Raw genomic sequence first — 23,784 nt, forward strand, 5'->3', positions numbered from 1 at the left:
TCACATTCCCATCAGTCCCAGTGAGCTTACAATCTAAGGTCCCTATCACATTCCCATCAGTCCCAGTGAGCTTACAATCTAAGTTCCCTATCACATTCCCATCAGTCCCAGTGATCTTACAATCTAAGGTCCCATTCCCATCAGTCCCTGCCCCATTGCCCCCATTGAGCTTACAATCTAAGGTCCCTATCATATTCCCATCAGTCCCAGTGAGTTTACAATCTAAGGGCCCTATCCCATTCCCATCAGTCCCTGCCCCAATGAGCTTACACTCTAAGGTCCCTATCACATTCCCATCAGTCCCTGCCCCATTGACCCCATAATCTAAGAGCCCTATCACATTCCCATCAGTCCCTGCCCCATTGACCCCATAATCTAAGGGCCCTATCCCATTCCCATCAGTCCCTGCCCCATTGAGCTTACACTCTAAGGTCTCTATCACATTCCCATCAGTCTCTGCACCAGTGAGCTTACAATCACATTCATACTACAATCTATTTAATCAGGAGCCAATGGAGCTCCCTATGTGTATTTGGGGCATGATAGTCCGACATGGGGAAAACATATCCAACCCCTAGCAGAAAGTTACAAATGGTTTGATGGCCAATCACATTCATTCTGTTTCCCGGCAGCCAGAGGAGAAGACGCGGCTACAGGAAGAGCTGGAAGAGGCTAAAGACAAAGCCCGGCGCAGGTCCATTGGGAACATCAAGTTTATCGGAGAGTTATTTAAGCTGAAGATGCTGACAGAAGCCATTATGCACGACTGTGTGGTCAAGCTGCTCAAGAACCACGACGAGGAGTCACTCGAGTGCTTGTGTCGGCTACTCACCACCATCGGCAAAGACCTGGACTTTGAGAAAGCCAAAGTGAGTTTGGATTCTTCTAAATGTCTGACAATTGTTAGTGATTCCCAATTCATCCAATGCCTGTGCAGTGATGTGGGGTTAAACTGGTCAGCACTGTGGGCAAAATCACTGACAAACTCTGGGGTTAGAGCATCAAATGGCTTAACTGTTCTACCGGAAAACTTGCTTAGCAGCTTCAGGCATAAAGTCCATTTAATGAGAAATAATAAACTATGGCCTATTGGAATTAATCTGTTTAGGAACTTCCCTTCAGTGTGTAAATCCAATCTCCCCCAGTACTTACCCAGGTACTGAGCTCTGATTCTGTGTACTTCCTGCTCCTGGGCTGTTCTCTTTCCCATGGTCAGACAGGAACCTCCCCCTGGGTAAGTGAATCCAATCTCCCCCAGTACTTACCCAGGTACAGAGCTCTGATTCTCTGTACTTCCTGCTCCTGGGCTGTTCTCTTTCCCATGGTCAGACAGGAACCTCCCCCTGGGTAAGTGAATCCAATCTCCCCCAGTACTTACCCAGGTACAGAGCTCTGATTCTCTGTACTTCCTGCTCCTGGGCTGTTCTCTTTCCCATGGTCAGACAGGAACCTCCCCCTGGGTAAGTGAATCCAATCTCCCCTTGTACTTACGCAGGTACAGAGCTCTGATTCTCTGTACTTCCTGCTCCTGGGCTGCTCTCTTTCCCATGGTCAGACAGAAATATATACCCATGACTATACAGAAGAGAGCAACTTAGCTAATTCTAATGAAGGAAGTTCCAGCCTATATGTATGTACCCCATTAAAATGAATGTATAACCCCTATATTGCAGCCACGTATGGATCAGTATTTTCACCAGATGGTGAAGATCATAAAGGAGAGAAAAACCTCTTCTAGAATCCGGTTTATGCTGCAGGACGTTATAGACCTCAGACTGGTAAGTGGAGCCATAATCCCCGTGTTTGTGTCCCGGGTCGGTCTCCCTTGTTCAGTGAAATCAGAATGTGGCTCTTTTGGCAGAATAACTGGGTGTCCCGGAGGGCAGACCAGGGGCCCAAGACCATCGAGCAGATCCATAAAGAGGCCAAAATAGAAGAACAGGAGGAACAGAGAAAAGTGCAGCAGTTAATGACCAAAGAGAAGAGGAGACCAGGTAAGGAGAGGCAGCACGTCCCCCCCTCGCTCCCCCTGCAGGGTGTCCTTAACCCTTTCATGCAGGAGGGGTGCGCTGCTCACAGCCTGTGCTTGTCCCCAGCAGGGGTGCAGAGAGTGGATGAAGGCGGATGGAACACGGTGCAGGGGGCAAAGAATAACAGGGTGCTGGACCCTTCCAAGTTTCTGAAAATCACTAAGGTAAGGAGGTTGCCCCCTCCCGTGGCACTTTGCACAGCTCATGCCTTGTTGCTTTGGTTACGGGGCTTCCTCCGATGAAACTGTGCCAGCCTCACCCGCAGTTATTAATTCCCTCCCCTGTGGTAGTGCCAGTGTATTACATTGTGGGGGCATTCTGTGTGTATTCCAGACCATGGTGTGTCTCATTCAGTGTGTGTACCCCTCATTCTCTTCCCTCAGCCCACCATAGATGAGAAGATCCAGTTGGTTCCCAAAGCTCAGCCTGGCAGCTGGTTAAAGGGGAGCAGTGGAGGTGCCAAGGCCAGTGAGACTGGTGAGAGAACTTCATTCCCTGGGCTGGAGAGATCAGCAAACTGCCCGTGCCCCCCCCCCCAGATAATTCATTGTTCCTTTATGTTCCATTAGAATCTCTGAGACCAGGAGCCCCCGGCCTGAACAGGTTCTCTGCCCTGCAGCAGCCACTCTCCTCTGTGTCTTCCTCCTCTTCCTCCTCAGCTGATCTGGAATCTCGCAGGTTAATAACCAGGTAGGTGTCAGAGTGTGTTGCATCACCAGCCTGAGTTCCCTGCTACACCCTGGGCATCACCTCCTCCGTTAAATCCTGCCCATTGTTTTCCTAATTAAATCTTAGCCGCTAAAACCACATTCTGTGCCCTGTGATTGGACTCGACCACCTGTCTGTGGCCAAAGAAAACTTATTCTTTCCACTCACAACAGGTACAGGTAGTTTTCACCCCAAATCTGTCTGCCTTTAGCCTTGTGTTGAAAATGCACTCGGGTGGCACAGAGGGGTAACACAGGGGGTGCAGAGTTTTACATTCATTGGTTTTACCTGTGTGCTCATGTCACTGTCATGGATAGACGGCCTGAGCCTTTCATTTGGGCCTGAGCAAATAAATACCTGAACCCCTTCTTTTCTCCGTCATCACTCTGGGACCCAGGAACCATGGGAAACTGCATCCACCACTAACAGGGAAGGGATCTGTGTAGCTCTTCTTGTCTGATATTGGACCTGAAACTTCTCAAAAGATTTATTCAATTGGAACCATGAACCAAGGGGAGTTCCTGGCAGCTCTTGCTGGTCCCACATTGCACCCCCTGTCTTTATAGCACCCACCTGGCTGTGCAGATCTTGCTTCTCCAGGGTGGTGCCCATGAGCAGAGCAGCTTCCCAGATCCCTTCCTTTATTTCCAGATCTGCTCTCTCAGGGACCCAACAGATCCCCCAAATGCTGAGTGACATGACATGGATTCCTCTGAGACATGTTCCCTTTTCAACCATTTTATACTTCTTGGGTCTCTCTCTGGGGCTCCGTCCCAAGTCTCTGCACCTTTGGTTCTTTCCAAGAGAAGCCATTCTTCTAGATATTTGTATGGTCCTGCAAGGTGCCCTACCCAACAGGGAACCAATTCCTCCTTGTGACCTTTGTTTGAGCCGCTGCTTTCTGTTACAATGGATCAGCTGGTCTGAAATGTGGTGGTGAAATCTGCATCCAAAATCAGTGCCCTCTCTCCCCAGTCCCCTACCTGGTCCAGCACTCTGACCAAAAAGATCTCCCAGGAAATGTGCCCTACATTGTGATCAAAGGACATGAGATGTTCATCATCCCTGTTTGTTATGTGTCACGTACCCTCAGGGCTTCCTGCTCGGCTCTCGTTAAAGTCCCAGGTTTAGGGCACAGACAGCTCCTTATGGGTCACTGGCCACTCTACAGAGTATCAGAAGTCTTTGGGCCAACTAGAAGTATTGCCAGAGACTGGTGGGATTTGTCCCTTTGGTTCCTCTGTCCCAAGAGTGATTGTAGAGAAAGGGATTTAGAGTGGAAAGGTCTAAGAGTAAAACCAATTCCTTGTTAATATTTATATGTACCCCTACCTGTTTTTGGGAATCAGTAAGCGTTTGCTGAGGAGCATGGGAGTTGTAGTGTTGGGCTGAAGCTAAAATGTGGGATGTCATGTGACTTCAGATCTCCCTGATGATTGTTTTTGTGTTTAGCAGCCGTGGAAGCGTTGGGCGAGAGAAGAACGACAGACCTTCCACTCCTTCATCTGTCTCCCCCGTGCCCCGTCCCAGCCCCCTCCTGCACGGCAGCAGCAAAGACTCGGGTGACAATCAGGAAGAACAGCGCCGGGAGACCCTCCAAACGGTGAAACAGCTGAGCAGCTTCACTGAACCCGACAAGAACACTGTGCCAGAGAGACGGCCCAAAGAGCCAGGTGAGACTTGTAGTTCTGCTGATAAACTCCGCCCTAAACCTTCCTTGTCTGCCCATTGGCTGTGCTGCAGGGGCACATGCCTTTATATATGACTTTGGGGATACCTAATCTTCCTGGGACTCAAACTTATATATTTGGACTTTATATATGAGCATGGAGCTGTTATACCAGCAGAAGCATGCCAAGGTCTTGCACTTATATGATGTCCCCTACTTTAATTGGCACCTGAGGGGGACCTTGTACTGTACCATTTCTATCATTGGATTTACATGGATTTATCATTCCCCAGCCAAGTCCGAGCCATCGGAACCAGACAAACTAACTCTATCGGAAGAGGAGATGGAGAGGAAATCCAAGGCCATCATTGATGAGTTCCTCCATATTAATGACTACAAGGTAAAGCTGCCCTCCCCTTGGTCAGTGGTTCCCAAAGTGAGGGGCTGGTCCTCCTGTGGGTGAGTTGCTGTGTGGGTGGGCAGACTCCTCCCTTCCTGAACCTTTTCCGTGTGACTCCTCCCATCTCAGGAGGCCATGCAGTGTGTCGAGGAGTTTGGTGCCAACGGGCCACTGTCAGTGTTTGTGCGACAGGGAGTGGAGTCGACGCTGGAACGGAGTCAGATCACCAGGGATCACATGGGACAGCTCCTCTACCAGCTGGTCCAGTCGGGCACACTCAGCAAACAGGACTTCTTCACAGGGTGAGTGTCTGAGGGTCCCACTCCTGTAACTCCGGGGGGTCGTTGCTGCTTGTTTGGGTCACAACTAGAGTTGCCACCTGGCCGATATTTTACTGGCCCGGCCGGTAAAAATTGTGCTTGATCCCAATGTTATAAATAGGGAAAAAAGATAAACATATAGGCCGGTATTTTTTTTTCAGAAAAGGTGGCAACCCTAGTCGCAACACTTTTTTCTCTTGTTTTGCCGACAGTTTCTCCGAGACTCTGGAGCTGGCAGACGACATGGCTATCGATATCCCCCACATCTGGCTGTACCTTGCCGAGCTGGTGACCCCCATGTTGAAAGAAGGCGGGATCTCTCTACGAGAACTGATAACGTGAGGATTTGGGGGCGGGATTACATTAGACCAACCCCTACTCGCTCTCCTCTGTTTAGACAGGGAACGTTGTAGTAGTTTGTATGGGATGTAGGACATGGGGGGGGTGCTATTCAGAGCTGTCAACTCTCGGGAGTCTCCTGAGATTCCTACTCACTCTCCCAGTGTCCAGATACTTATGAGTGAGCATTCAGTGACATCATGGTGCATTGCTGCATGGGCTGTGATGTCACATGAGTGCCACACCCACAATCCCTGGCATAGCAATACTCAAACTTGAATGCTCTGGCCATTAAAGGAACAGTAACGTCAAAAAATAAAAGTGTTTTAAAGTAATGAAAATATAATTCAGTGTTGCCCTGCACTGGTAAAACTGCTGTGTTTGCTTAAGAAACATTACTATAGTTTATATAAATAAGCTGCTGTGTAGCCAGGGGGCAGCCATTCAAGTACAGGATACACAGTAGATAACAGATAAGTACTACTATAGTTTATATCAACAAGCTGCTGTGTAGCAATGGGGGCAGCCATTCAAAGGAGAAAAAGCTCAAGTTACACAGCAGATAGCAGATAAGCTCTGTCTGTCTAATGGTGTTATCTGTTATCCATTTATTAACCTGTGCCATATAGCCGTTTTTCAATTTCTGCCATTGCTCCACAGCAGCTTATTTATATAAACTATAGTAGTGTTTCTGAAGCAAACTGATCAGTTTTACCAGTGCAGGACAACACTACATTATATTTTCATTACTTTAAAACACTTACATTTTTTGTTATTACTGTTCCTTTAAGGCAATGAAAGGGAACTAAGAATGTTGTGTAAGGGCCACTTGCCTTTCCATTAGGGCCCCATCTGCTTTGTGGTTGGAGGGTTAGATCTAGAGCAAACAGCACAATTTCCTATAATCCTGTACTTGTTATGGTTACGGTGGGATGATGGAGCCTCTGAGATGCATTAACCAGTTTTCTTTTTCCTATACAGAGAGTTTGGCAAAGCTCTGCTCCCTGTGGGACGCGGAGGAGTATTATTGTCCGAAATATTGCACCTTCTATGCAAACAAATGGTACGTGCCGGCTTTCCCAGAATTCCTTGGGGCTGTGCTACTGGCAGGGGTTTGTGGGGAGCTGGTGGGCTGTTTGGGGGAACGAGGGAATACACTGTACCCCTAATGTTGAGCAAATCTCGTCCAGTTCATTTGCCCAGTGCTATAAAGTCATGTGCCAATAAGTACCAGTGATTTGGTACCAAATCCATTATATGGATCTTTATTCGGGATTTGGCTGAATCTCAGAAAGGGGTCGTGTTGTGCAGGAGGGTGGGCAGCAATTGTTTATACAGCGTTGTTGGTATTTGTGAGATCTTCTCATCCCATTACATGAACCCGGGTGCCTTTTTGGGGTGCTCTCCTCACCGGTCCTGTTGCTGCTTTCAGAGCCATAAGCGAGTCGCCACATTGTGGAGAGAGACCGGCCTTCAGTGGAACGACCTCTTGCCTGAAGGAGAAGATGTGCAGAGCTTTGTCAGCGAGAAGGTGGGTGAGAAACTGCAGCGGAGAGTGTTACTGGGTGCCATGTCCGGAGAGATCTGGGGTGTCACCCTGTTTGGTGGTTCGTATAGTGTCAAAGGGATCAAACACCCCTCAGACCTGCCTGAGGCTCATCCATGAACTCAAGATGAATGAAGCACCGATTTAAAGGGGAACTAATCTAATAATTCAGCAAAACTCCCAATAATTCAGTCCCCGTGTCTCTGTTCTCCCAGATCTCAAAGAGGTTCTGTCTGCTGCTCTAATTCAAAGAGGTAAAATACAGTTTAAACCATTTTATTCTGGAGCCCTATAAATATAATACACAATCTGGTGGCTTCTGCTGCATTGATACCAGAGTCGGAACAGGCAGTCACACAATGACAGTTAAACATAACTACAAAGAGAATATTGGGAAGTTGTGCAGAATTTCTTCATTATGTGGAGAGTTCCCCTTTAATACCCCCCAGCCAATTAATGCTCTGTATCCCATCCATGAGCCGGGTCCCCCCAGAGTGTTTATGTGATGCAGTGACTGTGTCTGTCTGTGGCAGAACTTGGACTTCACGCTGTCCCACTGCTCCAGCCCTTCTGAGAATCTTTCCAAGAAAGAGATGTCGGCCGAGGAGCAGAACAAGAGGCTGGAGCAGCTCATTATACAGGAAAAGGCTAACGATGAGCAGATCTTTGATTGGGTAGAGGTAAGATCAGTAATATATATATATATATATAATTACCCTGTGAGCTGCCCCCAGTGCCGTCTCTAACTGGCCGTCTCTGCCCCGCAGGCTAATCTAGAGGAGAGTCAGATGAGTTCGCCTACATTCCTTAGAGCTTTAATGACGGCGGTGTGCAAAACGGCAATTTTAGGTGAGCACGAGAGAGCGGCTGATTGGACGCCACGTTTCTGAGACTGCGTTTGTGGGAGGAACATGACGGATTGTCTTGTGTTTCTCTCCTGCCCAGGGGACTGTTCTTCCTGCCGCGTGGACACTTCCTTCCTCAAGCAGAGAGTTCCAGTTCTACTAAAGTATCTGGACTCTGACACAGAGCGAGAACTACAAGCACTTTATGCACTACAAGCATTAATAGTAACACTTGATCAACCTCCCAGTGAGTATGGGCTCCGGCACTCCTCAACTGCCATATGAAATAGGCACTGGCAAATGCACACAGGCCCCATAAATAATCTGTGGCAATTTACAGCAGCCCCTCTGGCATTTGCCAGAAACCCCAGATTACTAGTCCAGGCCTGGAGCCACTTACCCACCTCTCTTTGCCCCTGTCCCAGAGACTGCAGGTTAATGGGGAAACCTGGGCACCATCAGGGTAAGGAAAGGCTCTGAAACCTTGTTTGAAACGGTGACCACAGTGCATTCTGGGAAATAGGAAACGAGTATACGGACTATTGACTCTTCAGGGTTAATAATAATACCAGAGTGACAGTACATTAACCCTTATAATACATGAGTGATACTCAGAGTTCCCTGTATAACTCAGCCTGCAGCCTTGTGTCTTTATATGGTCACAGAACAACCCCTCAGTGACTTCTAATATCCTTATCATTTACAGTAGGGGGTACATTATCCCTTATAATACATGAGTGATACTCAGAGTTCCCTGTATAACTCAGCCTGCAGCCTTGTGCCTTTATATGGTCACAGAACAACCCCTCAGTGACTTCTAATATCCTTATCATTTACAGTAGGGGGTACATTATCCCTTATAATACATGAGTGATACTCAGAGTTCCCTGTATAACTCAGCCTGCAGCCTTGTGCCTTTATATGGTCACAGAACAACCCCTCAGTGACTTCTAATATCCTTATCATTTACAGTAGGGGGTACATTATCCCTTATAATACATGAGTGATACTCAGAGTTCCCTGTATAACTCAGCCTGCAGCCTTGTGCCTTTATATGGTCACAGAACAACCCCTCAGTGACTTCTAATATCCTTATCATTTACAGTAGGGGGTACATTATCTCTTATAATACATGAGTGATACTCAGAGTTCCCTGTATAACTCAGCCTGCAGCCTTGTGCCTTTATATGGTCACAGAACAACCCCTCAGTGACTTCTAATATCCTTATCATTTACAGTAGGGGGTACATGATCCCTTATAATACATGAGTGATACTCGGGGGCCCGTTGGGTGGAGTCTCACATGTTTGTGTCTCTATGTTGCAGACTTGTTGCGCATGTTTTTCGATTGCCTCTATGACGAGGAGGTGATTTCGGAGGACGCCTTCTACAAATGGGAGAGCAGTAAGGACCCAGCAGAACAAGATGGGAAGGGGGTGGCACTAAAGTCGGTGACGGCCTTCTTCACGTGGCTGCGGGAGGCAGAGGAGGAGTCGGAGGACAACTAGAAACTTGAATGGAATCGCTCAGCCTCTCCCGCAGCCGCTCGGAGCAGTTTCAGCCTCTTTATTCACTTCAGCTTTTGGCTTTTCTCTCTTTTTCTTCCGGTTTCGCCAGTCGGGGTTCAGCCAATCGGATTCCCCGGGGGGGGGGTACGACGAACTCGAGGTTATAGGAAAAGGTGCCCAAACCAGTGATTAGATTGTGTGGGGTGATCACCTCACAATGTGACGGGGGAAATGTGACCCCCAAACGGGCGAGGGGGGACTGACCCCTTCCCCACGTTCTATTTATTAGAGTTGATATTTTCTGTTTTAAAGTTTCCCCACTTTATTTTAAAAGAAAACTCCCCCGAAACCAGAGACTCGTCCTGAATCCTCCAATCACTTGAGAGGAGAAATAATTTATTGCTTTTTGGACTCCCAGTGGTTCTGATACTTTTCTTTTAATTTGTGGTACCGACCAACTAACCCTAAAGTAGGAGCTGGGGGGCAGGATCCCTCTCCCTTGCTCTGTAGCCTCTTTGCCCTCACTAGGGTGGGGCTTTCCCCTTGGGGATCAGGGCACAATTAGTGTCACATTTAGGGGGGCAGCGGCTATGGACTAATCTGGAGCAGCAGGGCAGTGGCATGCAGGTGTACCCCGATTTCTCCATGCAATCAGATGGAGTTGTCCTCATGTCCTGCACTCTGTACCCACCTGTGATGAGGGGAGAGGATTATGGGGTCCCCATGTGTTGCCCACCTCCAGCCGCTACATCCAAGGGAGAGGGGCAGATGAGCTTGCAATCTAGCCGCGGCCCTGAGTATAATAAAGAGCTGGAACTGAATACGGACTGAGCGGCACCTTGAGACTTGAATGAGCCGCGGTGTCTCGGAGAAGCTGATCCGGCTGCGGGGTCTTTCCAAGCAATTGGCAAACGAGACTGTGAGATGCTTTTCTCTTACATTGTATTTCTATTCATTTTAGCCTGGTTTCCTATGGAAAAGAAGGCTAATAAAGTAACCTGTACCCTGATTGGCCGTGTCCATTTCCCATCATTCTCGGCAGCCCATTCAGCAACACTTTGCTCCTTGTCTCTCCACCAACAGACTGAGGTCTCACTGGTTCCCATAGTGTCTGAATTATGAGGCATGATGGGAGAATGGGCCTCCCCGTAGTGCAATGTGGCTATTGTAGCAATACTCTCCCTTAAAGGTACAGTCACAGTGAACATGAAGTGCTTTCAAATGTTTTATCCAGTCTTTTGTACATGGGCCTGTTGAGTTTGTGAAGGGTTTTTTTTTTTTTTAAATATGTCTCTACAAATTAATGTTTTAAAAAAGGAGTATATATATAGTCCTATGCCTCACTGGACACCAATCTGCCCACTGTACAACTGTTCTCTTTCCCATGTTCAGAGAGGAACCTCCTCCTTGACAGGAGTAGGCTGCTGTAGTCTACATCCAGACACTAAACTGCACCAGAAGTTGTCAGACATTACAAGGAGGCACCACAAGTTGTTGGGAGTTAGAAGAGGCACCACAAGTTGTTGGGAGTTACAAGGAGGCAACAGAAGATGTTGGGCGTTAGGAGGCGGCAACAGAAGATGTTGGGAGTTAGAAGGAGGCACCACAAGTTGTTGGGAGTTACAAGGAGGCAACAGAAGATGTTGGGAGTTAGAAGGAGGCACCACAAGTTGTTGGGAGTTACAAGGAGGCACCACAAGTTGTTGGGAGTTAGAAGGAGGCACCACAAGTTGTTGGGAGTTAGAAGGAGGCACCAGAAGATGTTGGGAGTTAGAAGGAGGCACCACAAGTTGTTGGGAGTTAGAAGGAGGCACCACAAGTTGTTGGGCGTTAGAAGGAGGCAACAGAAGATGTTGGGAGTTAGAAGGAGGCACCACAAGTTGTTGGGAGTTACAAGGAGGCACCACAAGTTGTTGGGAGTTAGAAGGAGGCACCACAAGTTGTTGGGAGTTAGAAGGAGGCACCACAAGTTGTTGGGAGTTAGAAGGAGGCACCAGAAGATGTTGGGAGTTAGAAGGAGGCACCACAAGTTGTTGGGAGTTAGAAGGAGGCACCACAAGTTGTTGGGCGTTAGAAGGAGGCAACAGAAGATGTTGGGAGTTAGAAGGAGGCACCACAAGTTGTTGGGAGTTACAAGGAGGCACCACAAGTTGTTGGGAGTTAGAAGGAGGCACCACAAGTTGTTGGGAGTTAGAAGGAGGCACCAGAAGATGTTGGGAGTTAGAAGGAGGCACCACAAGTTGTTGGGAGTTAGAAGGAGGCACCACAAGTTGTTGGGCGTTAGAAGGAGGCAACAGAAGATGTTGGGAGTTAGAAGGAGGCACCACAAGTTGTTGGGAGTTAGAAGGAGGCACCACAAGTTGTTGGGAGTTAGAAGGAGGCACCACAAGTTGATGGGAGTTAGAAGGAGGCACCAGAAGATGTTGGGAGTTAGAAGGAGGCACCACAGGTTGTTGGGCGTTAGAAGGAGGCAACAGAAGATGTTGGGAGTTAGAAGGAGGCACCACAAGTTGTTGGGAGTTAGAAGGAGGCACCACAAGTTGTTGGGCGTTAGAAGGAGGCAACAGAAGATGTTGGGAGTTAGAAGGAGGCACCACAAGTTGTTGGGAGTTAGAAGGAGGCACCACAAGTTGTTGGGAGTTAGAAGGAGGCACCACAAGTTGATGGGAGTTAGAAGGAGGCACCAGAAGATGTTGGGAGTTAGAAGGAGGCACCACAGGTTGTTGGGCGTTAGAAGGAGGCAACAGAAGATGTTGGGAGTTAGAAGGAGGCACCACAAGTTGTTGGGAGTTAGAAGGAGGCACCACAATTTGTTGAGAGTTACAAGGAGGCACCAGAAGATGTTGGGAGTTAGAAGGAGGCAACAGAAGTTGGATGTCCGTGAAAGAGGCAGAGCTAATGTTTCAGTGGGCAGAGCTCTGACCAGAAGGTGTAACAGCCCCCGCCTTCTGGGGAAAGAAACCCGAAGTTGAGGAGTAACATTAGGGGCATGGGGCCTCCACAAAAACATTTTTCAAGAGCTGGTGGTGATGGCAACAAATAGTTTTAAAGATACCCGTTCATACCTCGTCTACATATTTCATCCAATTCCACTAATTAGGAAAGTAGACCAAGAATGGGACAATTCCATTTTTGCTGCTTTACATGCTAACGTTACAAGAACCAGTGGTGATCCAACAGGCATCACCTAACCTTAAAGGAGAACCAAACCCTTGCTAATAAAAACCACTACCCCCTCCTCTACATAGAGCCCCCCAGCCTAAGGGGTACCTTTGGTAAATGCCCCTAACTACTTACCCCTTGGTGCAGATCACGGGCATCAACTTCTCTTCAGGAAGAGAGTGGCGCATGCGCAGTTGGAGTGATCTTCTGATTTGCAAAAAACTGCGCATGCGCCAAAAGTCACGGAAATTGGTCGATAGCAGGAAGAAGATCCGAAGATTAGTGAAGAGAAGATGCCGCCTGTGAACTACGATGCCCTGAATCTGTACCAAGGGTTAAGGAAAGAGTTAGGGGCATTTAACAAAGGTACCACCTAGGCTGGGGGGGGTATGGGTTGTTATTAGCAAGGGTTTGGTTCTCCTTTAATAGTAACACATTGGTTTAACTGTATTGATTTCTGAAGGCCCAATGGTGCTGGTCTCATCCGTGATTATTGACCTGGTTCTTCCACATGGAACTTAAAGGAAAACTCAACCAGAACAATAATCCCTGAGCTGAACCTGTGCCCTCGCTGCAATTCAACTAAATATCTAAGTTACAAACAGCAGTGATGGTGAAACCTCGGGGGCGGTCCTGCTGTGGGCGGAGCCAAGTCCCTCCCACGAGGGCTTCCAAACTGCCAGAAACAAATGTAGCTTATGAGCTAGTGTATATTATTTTAACTAGATGCTATAGACTGTTATTGTCACCCAGCTGCTTGATATATTCATGCCCTTTATTTTATTGTACAGGACATTTGCCTCCAATTCACTGGGCACAAGCCTGGCACTCGCATTGAGCCCCATATTAAGTCCCATGTGGATGTGCAGAAGTCTGTATAGAGCCAAGTACCTTCATGAACTGGCCCAGTATATCCTCAGGAGGACCTGCCAGATCTTTATTGGGCAACAATCACATGGGTGCGGTCCTCCTCCTCCGGCAAGTCTCTATATGGCTCCTATGATCCGATTGTTGGCTTGGGGCAAATGGTTGGATTAGCCCAAATATAAATAGTCTATAATGATACAAATGAGACATTGGGACACTGAAAGAGCTGCTGGGGTAAATAAATACAATAGCCCCATGTATGAAACAGCCTGGGCCAATCCCCTGTCTGATATCAGAAGTGCTTCAGTAACCGTCCAATGGAATTAAAGCTGACAGATCAGCTGATCCACCTGAGAGCCCTGAGCAAATTCCTATTATTATCCAGTTGATACGGGTTGTGCCATAAAACTGGTGAAGGTGCTGGAACATCATTTGTTGTTTTTAGTGGTTTATAATGGAATTAGCCATTTTGACTTTTAATATCCGGCTTTTAGCTCAACTTGGGACTAAGCAGCAACCCCAGGGTTAACACCAGTGAGGGTCGCTGACTCCCAAACAGAGCAGAGAAGCTGAAAGCCTGATATGAGTGGTCTAAAACTGCTTCTTTCATTTAAAGGGCAGGTGAGATTTATGGGTCACAAAGAGGCGGTGCTTAGTGTGTGGGTGGAGTTTGGGCTGTGGGCCGGACGGCATGTCTGGGTGGATTGGGGCCTGGGCAGACATTGTGAATAGTAAAGTGAATAGTAAAGTGAATAGTAAAGCGCTAGTACTTGTCCCATTTACACCCTGATACTGAGTCACATAAAAAGCAATTAGTAGAAATAATGAGTCGGTCTGTGCGGGTTCATTATGGTTTATCTACTGAGCAGCTGCAGCAACAAAGCTCACATTAAAGGGGAAGTTCAGTTTATATATTGAATCTATAGTAATGAGCCAACTGGACTAGCTGTGATCTTTCACTAGTCATACGACTGGATTTCTCAATTCTGAATGTCCTGTACAAAATACTTGTGCTCATATAATTCTATATATACTTTATACATGGGACCACAGTGCAGAGGTGACAGTAGAACCTTCCAGGGAGACAACAGCAGTGGATGTGGCAGATAATAAGGGTTGCACCCCCCCCCCCCTCTGTTCAAACTTGGTTTCTCCCTTTTCACATATATGGTTTCTCCCTCCCATTGAGCCAATCCTCCTCCTTCTCCAGAATGGGAACTTGTCTTCAAACGTTTCTTTATTCCTGTAGATGTAGGTTCCCGAGTGAGTCCTGACCTGAAGAGCTGACTCTCATGTGCTGCATCATTCGTGTTTGTGACGGTTGTTTTGTTTCCCCCATGTATAAGTCTGACCAGGGCCACCATTAGAAATCACAGGGCCACATACAACAACATTTTTTGGGCCACCTGGACCCCGCCCTCCCCAAGCCCCACCCCTGATCCCGCCCCCACACAGCAGTTAAAAGACCACACAGACATCAGAGCTAAAAAAAGTAATCCCGCCCCCCCCCACACACAAGTTATAAAAAGCCATTGATGGTGGGGGCCCCCTTATAAGGTAAAAAAAATGGTGCCAGGGCCCCCAGAAAAGTTTTTTTTTTTAAACAGTGGTGGTCAGGCCCCCCTTTAAGTTAAAAAAAACATTGGCGTCAGGGCCCCAGCATACAAGATAAAAAGAAACATTGGGGCCCCAGAGAATATTTTTTTAAAAAAACATTGGTGGCAGGGGCCTAGAGACTATTAAATAATACATTTGTGGCCAGGGGTTTGATATAATTAAAAAAAACACACATTGGTGTCGGTAGAACTGAACTCGTGGCTTCAGGACTTCAACTTTGGCTCCTTTTGTGGCTTTGGGTGTTTGGGACTTTGGCAGGTGCTGCAAAATCAAGGGGGGCCCAGCTATTTTTAAAAGTGCAGCACAGTGAGGCCCCCCTTTAGGCCCGGTACAGCAGTAACCCCCTGTGTCCCGTCGATGGCGGCCCTGAGTCTGACCAATCGTCACTGTGCTGCACTCCATACACCATGTTACTCCTCTTATTATACTTTACTATTGGGTCTTCTGGATGAACCAGTTGTTGCCTCCGTGTGATGCAGAGTTTGGATCAGACACAGATGTGATGTTTATTAAAGATCCTTCCAACACCCCAGAAATGTATGGGACACTCACACTACACTCCTATAGGGAGACTGGGGGGTCAGTATAAAGTGGGGTAACAGAGACCGACTCCCTCATACATGGCTGGGTCCCCCCTATATTGCAGGTGCTGGTGGGGGGCACAAAAGTTCTAGGTCAGTGTAACCCAATCTTGGCTTAAAGAGGCAGAACACGGTCACGCTGGACTCTGTCACCCAGATGGGCCCCCGCTGAGTGGAGGGGGGAGTGGGTGTTGTGCAACTACATCTCTCTGCTGCTAAATAGAAGTAAAAGTAAAGTGGACACCAGAGGTCTTTGCAAATGAAACAAAAATGGATTTACTGTCAGAGACAATACTCAGGGTTCCAATCAGCACAGGAGCTAGCACTTTAGTACATAACGTCACAGGCAGATTCTGGAACAGTCGGCAGGTTTAAGTTCCCCTTCAGGGTTTATAGCAATAGTGTTACAGGTCTTGTACAGCAGGAATGGATCACAGAGTAAATAGAACCCGAATCCTTCTATAGTAGTGTGGCCCCTCCAACTGTCACTTGTACAGGAACTGCTCTGTCTGTCTGTCCCTCCAATTGCTCTCTGTCTCTCTGTCTGTCTCTCCCTCCAGCTGCTCTGTCTGTCTCTCCCTCCAATTGCTCTGTCTGTCTCTCCCTCCAGCTGCTCTGTCTGTCTGTCTGTCTCTCCAACTGTCACTTGTACAGGTACTGCTCTGTCTGTCCATCCAGCTGCTCTGTCTGTCTGTCTGTCCAATTGCTCTGTCTGTCTGTCTGTCCAATTGCTCTGTCTGTCTGTCCCTCCAATTGCTCTGTCTGTCTGTCTGTCCAATTGCTCTGTCTGTCTGTCTGTCCAATTGCTCTGTCTGTCTGTCTGTACAATTGCTCTGTCTGTCTGTCCAATTGCTCTGTCTGTCTGTCTGTCCAATTGCTCTGTCTGTCTGTCTGTCCAATTGCTCTGTCTGTCTGTCTGTCCAATTGCTCTGTCTGTCCGTCCAATTGCTCTGTCTGTCTGTCCATCCAGCTGGAGGCAGTAGCCCTAGAGAGAAGAGTTGAGGATCAGGTCAGTAGAGGAGAGTAGTAAGCGGTTGGGTGAATATATAGAGATGAGCAGAGCCACCATTAGAAATCACAGAGCCCCCTATAGCAACATTTTCTGGGCCTCCTGATCCCCGGCCCCTCAAGCCCCACCCCAGATCCCGCCCCCACACCACAGTAAAAAGTCTATACTCCCCTTCCATAAGTTTTTAAAAAAACATTGCTGGTCAGGGCCCCCTGAAAGGTTAAAAAGAAACATTGGTGCTCAGGGGCCCCATAGGATATTTAAAAACATCACTGGTGCTCAGGGGTTTCATCAAATGTAAAGAAAAACCCGTTGGTGTCCGTGGAACTTCCGTTTGGTTCTTCTTTGGCTGCTTTGTGGCTTCGGGTCTTTTTGTGGCTTCAGATGTTTTCGGGACTTTGGAAGTTCCAATGCGCATTCCTTGAGGGGGGGGCTAATTTCAACAGCTGAGCCCCCCCTTCAGCCCCAGCACAGTCGTACCCCCTGTGCCCCCCGTGATGGAGAGATGATGAGAAGTGAGACCTCGGCTGTATGACTGGTACAACATTGTGTGAGACATCGCTCAGTATCTGTTGAGAGTCCAAGCAGTATGGCAGTCCCACAGGTTTTAGTTACTGTCAGTCAGGCACCTCACTATGGCCTTAGCCTCTATAATCTGCACTGCAGTCAGCCTGTCACTCACATTGTTCCCCTTTAAATGAACTGTTAGTAGGATGTCGAGAGGGATATTCTGAGACAATTTGCAATTGGTTTTAGTTTTTTATTATTTGTGGTTTTTGACTTATTTAGCTTTTTATTCAGCAGCTCTCCAGTTTGCAGTTTCAGCCATCTGGTTGCTAGGGTCCAAATTCCCCTAGCAACCATGCACTGATTTGAATAAGAGACTGGAATATGACTAGGAGAGGCCTGAATAGAAAGATGAGGAATAAAAAGTAACAATATATTTGTAGCCTTACAGAGCCTTTGTTTTTTAGATGGGGTCAGTGACCCCCTATTTCAAAGCTGGAATCAGAAGAAAATTAAATTATAAAAAAAATAGATAATGAAGATCAATTGAAAAGTTGCTTAGGATTGGCCGTGCTGTTAGGTACTAGAAGTTAAGTTAAAGGGATACTGTCATGGGAATTTTTTTTTTTTTAAAAATGAATCAGTTAATAGTGCTGCTCCAGCAGAATTCTGCACTGAAATCCATTTCTCAAAAGAACAAACAGATTTTTTTATATTCAATTTCGAAATCTGACATGGGGCTAGACATATTGTCAATTTCCCAGCTGCCCCCAGTCATGTGACTTGTGCTCTGATAAACTTCAATCACTCTTTACTGCTGTACTGTAAGTTGGAGTGATATCACCCCTCCCTCCCCCCCCAGCAGCCAAACAACAGAACAATGGGAAGGTAACCAGATAGCAGCTGCCTAACACAAGTTAACAGCGGCCTGGTAGATCTAAGAACAGCACTCAATAGTAAAATCCAGGTCCCACTGAGACACATTCAGTTACATTGAGAAGAAAAAACAGCAGCCTGCCAGAAAGCATTTCTCTCCTGAAGTGCAGGCACAAGTCACATGACATGGGGCAGCTGGGAAATTGACAAAATGTCTAGCCCCATGTGAGATTTCAAAATTGAATATAAAAAAATCTGTTTGCTCTTTTGAGAAATGGATTTCAGTGCAGAATTCTGCTGGAGCAGCACTATTAACTGATTCATTTTGAAATTTTTTTTTTTTCCCATGACAGTATCCCTTTAAGGTGAAGCACATCTGCAATTTGCACTGATTAGATTCAATGATCTTATGAGCAGAGATTGATTGTCAGTGACTGACGTGATGTAGCACAAAGTATTCCTTGATATTACTTCTGTAGAGACCTCCCAAATGTCCCGTTTTTAGAGGGACAGTCCCTCTTTTCACAGCTCAACCCGCAGTCCCTCATTTGTACTGGAAAGTCCCGTTTTTCTCTGCACTGAACAGCCAGAAGAAGAAACAACGTTTCTAACTTAATTGACTTTTGGCAGAGACCCCAGAAAAGCCACAGCAGCAGATAAGATACTTTTGTAACAATTTAGAGATAAGCAAATAAGTAATTGTAACAATTTGAGATAAGCAAATAAGTAATTGTAACAATTTAGAGATAAGCAAATAAGTAATTGTAACAATTTAGAGATAAGCAAATAAGTAATTGTAACAATTTAGAGATAAGCAAATAAGTAATTGTACCAATTTAAGATAACAGGTCCCTTGGGAGAAGTTGGACTCACAGCTTAAAGGGCAATTCACCTTCATTAGCAAAACTGTAATAACTGAAAAAACCCCACAGAAATCTGTTCAGACTTTCACAAGTCTCGGAGGAAGTGCGTAGACACGAAACGCGTCAGATGTCGGACACTTGTGTCGATATCAAATCATCAAATAAAACTTGTACCTTTTAAACCTGGGATTCTGACTTCGGTGCCTTTTACCTGTGGGGTCCGGAGTGCGTCGTCACAAATATTGAAATCTTTTATAACCTGCCAAATTTTGTAAAATGAACATTAATTAATTAGGGGTGTGGTCACAAAATGGGCGTGGCCAAGAAATTCCTTGTGCTATGCGCGGCAACTTTTTATTTCCAAAATGTTGGGAGGTTTGTGTCTTTCCTGAAGTGACTGAGTGAAATTGTACTGCAACACAACACTGTATATATCACACACGCCTGCCTTCCACTGCCTCAATTCAACACATTTCAACTCCCGCCCTACGTCATAAGCCCCGCCTCCGTTTCAGTCGGCGCTGGTCACATTTGCCCTCTGAGGGGGGTGCGCAGGGGGTCGGCAGTGGGAGAGGTCGGAGAGGTGAGAGGCAGGAAAGCTTTAGTTCATCTGCTGAATACTTGTGTTGCTTGTGCTGTGGGGACTCTGCACATTGGCTCTATCCCTATATCGGAAGTTCCGAGGGCTTTTCAGGACATTGGAAGTTCCACTGCGCATCACGTAAGGGGGGCCTAGCTAATTTTGAAACTGCAGCACAGCCGGGCCCCCTTCAGGCCTGGGCCTGGCACCCCCTGTGCCCCCCTGATGGACGCCAAGGAGATGAGTTGAGAGATGTAGGGTCGGGCAGAGTTATAAAGTGCTTTCAATGTCAGGGGCAATAGGAGCGGTTGCTGAGGTATATGAGCCTCGCAGCAGTGTTCATTATGGACTGGAGAGCTGACAGTCTCTGGAGGGGGAGGCCAATTAAAAGAGAGTTACAGTAGTCTAGACGTGATATGATGATAGAGTGAATAAGAATTTTGGCAGTGTCTTGGGTGATAAATGATGGTATTTTGGATATGTTCCTTAGGTGGAAGTGACATGATTTAATAAGTGACTGGATATGAGGAGTGAATGACAGGGCAGAATCTAGGATAACCCCAAGGCACCGGGCCTGGGGAGAGGGGGTGATAGTGGAATTGTTAACTATGATGGATACTTCCGGGATGTTACTGGTGTTAATTGGAGGAAAGAGAACCATTTCAGTTTTAGAGAGGTTTAATTTAAGGTAGCGTTGCGACATCCAGGTAGAGATAGCGGACAGGCAGGGGGAGATGCGAGTTAGGAGTTCTGGGTTGAGATCAGGAGATGAGAGATAGATCTGAGTATCGTCAGCATAGAGGTGGTAGTGGAAACCATATGAATTTATTAATTTGCCAAGGGAGGAAGTATAGAGGGAGAATAGTAATGGTCCCAGGACAGAGCCTTGAGGAACCCCAACAGAAAGAGGTAGGAGAGAAGATGATACTCCATTGTAGGAGACACTGAAGGAACGATTGGTGATGTAAGAAGAGAACCAGGACAGGGCTGTGTCACGAAGGCCAAGCGACTGGAGGGACTGGAGGAGGAGAGGGTGATCTACAGTGTCAAATGCAGCTAAGAGGTCAAGCAGTATTAGTAGTGAGAAATGATTGTTGGCTTTAGCGGTTAAAAGGTCATTAGTTAGTCGAGTCAGGGCAGTTTCAGTGGAGTGTTGTGGCTTAAAACCAGATTGTAGGGGGTCCAGCAGGTTATTGTCAGAGAGGAATGAGGTAAGTCGGTTGTAGACTAGGCGCTCAAGTAGTTTAGAGATGAAAGGTAGCAGAGAGATAGGTCGGAGGTTGTCAAGATTGGAGGGCTCAAGAGAGGGTTTTTTCAGAATGGGGGTGACAAGAGCAGGTTTTAGTTGAGAAGGAAACAGTCCAGTTGAGAGGGAAAGATTAAATAGGTGAGTTAAGGCTTTGATTAGACAAGGATTGGTATTGCGGAGAAGTTTTGAGGGAATTGGATCAAGCAGCAGGTGGTAAGGTGAGAAGAGGCCAGAAGCTTTGAGATTCCTCATCAGTGACAGGGGTGAAGGAGCACAGGAGAGACTGGGGAGTGTGGAGGGAGGGTGGTGGAAGTCTAGGGGGGTTGAGTAGTGGAATGTCCCTTCTCATAATGTCAATTTTGTTTTTGAAGTGCTCAGCAATATCTTGAGCAGAGACAGATGTGCATGGAGGGGGTGGAGAAGGGGAAAGGAGAGGGTTAAAGGTGGAGAAAAGTTGTGCTGGTTTTTTAGAAAGGGAGTTAATGAGAGAAGTAAAGTAAGTTTGTTTGGCTTGGAAAAGGCTGGTGTTATAGGAGCGCAGGGCAGATTTGTAGCTCCGAAAGTCTCATTCTGAATGGGATTTGCGCCAGCGACGCTCAAGTGCACGTGAATGTCTTTGGAGCTTGTGTATGAGCAGTATGTCACGGCTGAAGTGGTTTGGGACTAGAACGTTTAGTTTTTATAGGAGCAGCTCATTTAGGGCAGTGGTGAGAGGACTATAGTAGTAGCCACATTAGGACATGAGATGGCTGAGATATTAGAGTGAAGTGAGTCAAAGGAAGAAGAGAGATGAGACTACAGCTTGCAAGTCACGGTAAGTACGTGTTTGGGGAATAGCAGGGGGTGAGGAGGGAGTTAGTGAGAGTTGAAATGTGACCATATTGTGATCAGAGAGGGGAAATGGGGAGTTAGTAAAATTGGAGGTTGAACAGAGTCTGGTAAATATGAGATCCAGAGCATTACCATTGGAGTGAGAGGGGGAGTCTGAGCACAAAGATAAGCCTAGGGAGGAGGTTAGTGAGAGAAGTTTAGAGACAGAAGAGTTGTTAATGTTGTTAACGGGTATATTAAAGTCACCTAATATGATGGATGGGATGTTAGATGAAAGAAAGTAAGGAAGCCAGGCAGCAAAGTTGTCCAGAAATTGTGCAGTTGCTCCTGGTGGTGGATAAATAAGAGCAATGCAGAGTGAAACAGGAGAAAAGAGCCTAATGAGACTCAAATGAGGAGAATGATAAAGAGGGAACAGGTGGAAGAACTTTAAAAGTAGAGTCTAGGCAAAGGGCTATGTTGTTGACAGGCACAGTCTTTAACATGGATTGGAAAGTCCTCTTGTGATTGGTCAACTTTGACCGATATGGAAATGAAGAAGACTTTGCCGTTTTTTCTCTCCCTATGGTTATACGGGATAGGGAAGTTGAGGCTTACTAGGCACAGGTCAACACATGGCTATGTATTGGAATGTTAGATTTTATCATGGGAGTGCTTAGGCAATGGCTAATTTGCCATAGAGCCTAGGCAAAGGGATATGGGACTGACAGCTCTTGTCATAGAAGGCTGTGGGTCTTCCTATTCTTTGTATGGCAAGGAGGAATCTATAGTCGGCAAAAGGCTATGTTGTTTGACAGGCAGTCTTTAACATGGATTGGAAAGTCCTCTTTTGATTGGTCAACTTTGACCGATATGGAAATGAAGAAGACTTTGCAGTTTTTTCTCTCCCTATGGTATTACGGGATAGCGACTATGTCAAATTGTCATAGAGTCTAGGCAAAGGGCTATGTTGTTGACAGGCAGTCTTTAACATGGATTGGAAAGTCCTCTTGAGATTGGTCAACTTTGACCGATATGGAAATGAAGAAGACTTTGCCGTTTTTTCTCTCCCTATGGTATTACGGGATAGCGACTATGTCAAATTGTCATAGAGTCTAGGCAAAGGGCTATGTTGTTGACAGGCAGTCTTTAACATGGATTGGAAAGTCCTCTTGAGATTGGTCAACTTTGACCGATATGGAAATGAAGAAGACTTTGCCGTTTTTTCTCTCCCTATGGTTATACGGGATAGGGAAGTTGAGGCTTACTAGGCACAGGTCAACACATGGCAATGTGTTGGAATGTTAGATTTTATCATGGGAGTGCTTAGGCAATGGCTAATTTGCCATAGAGCCTAGGCATAGGGATATGGGACTGACAGCTCTTGTCATAGAAGGCTGTGGGTCTTCCTATTCTTTGTATGGCAAGGAGGAATCTATAGTTGGCAAAAGGCTATGTTGTTGACAGGCAGTCTTTAACATGGATTGGAAAGTTCTCTTGTGATTGGTCAACTTTGACCGATATGGAAATGAAGAAGACTTTGCCGTTTTTTCTCTCCCTATGGTATCACGGGATAGCGGCAATGTCAAATTGTCATAGAGTCTAGGCAAAGGGCTATGATGTTGACAGGCAGTCTTTAACATGGATTGGAAAGTCCTCTTGTGATTGGTCAACTTTGACCGATATGGAAATGAAGAAGACTTTGCTGGTTTTTCTCTCCCTATGGTATTACGGGATAGCGGCAATGTCAAATTGTCATAGAGTCTAGGCAAAGGGCTATGTTGTTGACAGGCAGTCTTTAACATGGATTGGAAAGTCCTCTTGTGATTGGTCAACTTTGACCAATATGGAAATGAAGAAGACTTTGCCGTTTTTTCTCTCCCTATGGTTATACGGGATAGGGAAGTTACTAGGCACAGGTCAACACATGGCAATGTGTTGGAATGTTAGATTTTATCATGGGAGTGCTTAGGCAATGGCTAATTTGCCATAGAGCCTAGGCAAAGGGATATGGGACTGACAGCTCTTGTCATAGAAGGCTGTGGGTCTTAATATTCTTTGTATGGCAAGGAGGAATCTATAGTAGGCAAAAGGCTATGTTGTTTGACAGGCAGTCTTTAACATGGATTGGAAAGTCCTCTTGTGATTGGTCAACTTTGACCGATATGGAAATGAGGAAGAATTTGCCGTTTTTTCTCTCCCTATGGTTATACGGGATAGAGAAGTTGAGGCTTACTAGGCACAGGTCAACACATGACTATGTGTTGGAATGTTAGATTTTATCATGGGAGTGCTTAG

The 23,784-nt window shown here is 46.6% G+C and overlaps 1 protein-coding gene across 19 annotated transcripts in view; it reads left to right on the forward strand.

Moving 5' to 3' along the window:
* Nucleotides 1-10,374, forward strand: part of LOC108696834 (eukaryotic translation initiation factor 4 gamma 3) — a 51,353-nt gene extending 40,979 nt beyond the window's left edge. For 10 of the 19 annotated variants that reach the window (XM_018226491.2, XM_018226493.2, XM_018226497.2 and 7 more), the window contains 16 exons: nucleotides 633-869; nucleotides 1,674-1,778; nucleotides 1,862-1,994; nucleotides 2,097-2,194; nucleotides 2,414-2,507; nucleotides 2,600-2,720; nucleotides 4,191-4,411; nucleotides 4,701-4,807; nucleotides 4,937-5,109; nucleotides 5,340-5,465; nucleotides 6,448-6,529; nucleotides 6,899-6,997; nucleotides 7,546-7,692; nucleotides 7,780-7,861; nucleotides 7,958-8,104; nucleotides 9,184-10,374. In XM_018226491.2, the coding sequence (XP_018081980.1) occupies nucleotides 633-869; nucleotides 1,674-1,778; nucleotides 1,862-1,994; nucleotides 2,097-2,194; nucleotides 2,414-2,507; nucleotides 2,600-2,720; nucleotides 4,191-4,411; nucleotides 4,701-4,807; nucleotides 4,937-5,109; nucleotides 5,340-5,465; nucleotides 6,448-6,529; nucleotides 6,899-6,997; nucleotides 7,546-7,692; nucleotides 7,780-7,861; nucleotides 7,958-8,104; nucleotides 9,184-9,365 (2,154 nt within the window). In that variant the 3' untranslated portion in view covers nucleotides 9,366-10,374. The remainder of the gene's footprint in view (nucleotides 1-632; nucleotides 870-1,673; nucleotides 1,779-1,861; nucleotides 1,995-2,096; nucleotides 2,195-2,413; nucleotides 2,508-2,599; nucleotides 2,721-4,190; nucleotides 4,412-4,700; nucleotides 4,808-4,936; nucleotides 5,110-5,339; nucleotides 5,466-6,447; nucleotides 6,530-6,898; nucleotides 6,998-7,545; nucleotides 7,693-7,779; nucleotides 7,862-7,957; nucleotides 8,105-9,183) is intronic. The other 9 variants (XM_018226495.2, XM_041569919.1, XM_041569918.1 and 6 more) reach the window with 3 other exon arrangements.
* Nucleotides 10,375-23,784: the final 13,410 nt, after the last annotated feature.

The sequence above is a fragment of the Xenopus laevis genome, chromosome 7L, assembly GCF_017654675.1.
Source record: "Xenopus laevis strain J_2021 chromosome 7L, Xenopus_laevis_v10.1, whole genome shotgun sequence".
In the NCBI taxonomy this organism is placed as follows: domain Eukaryota; kingdom Metazoa; phylum Chordata; class Amphibia; order Anura; family Pipidae; genus Xenopus; species Xenopus laevis.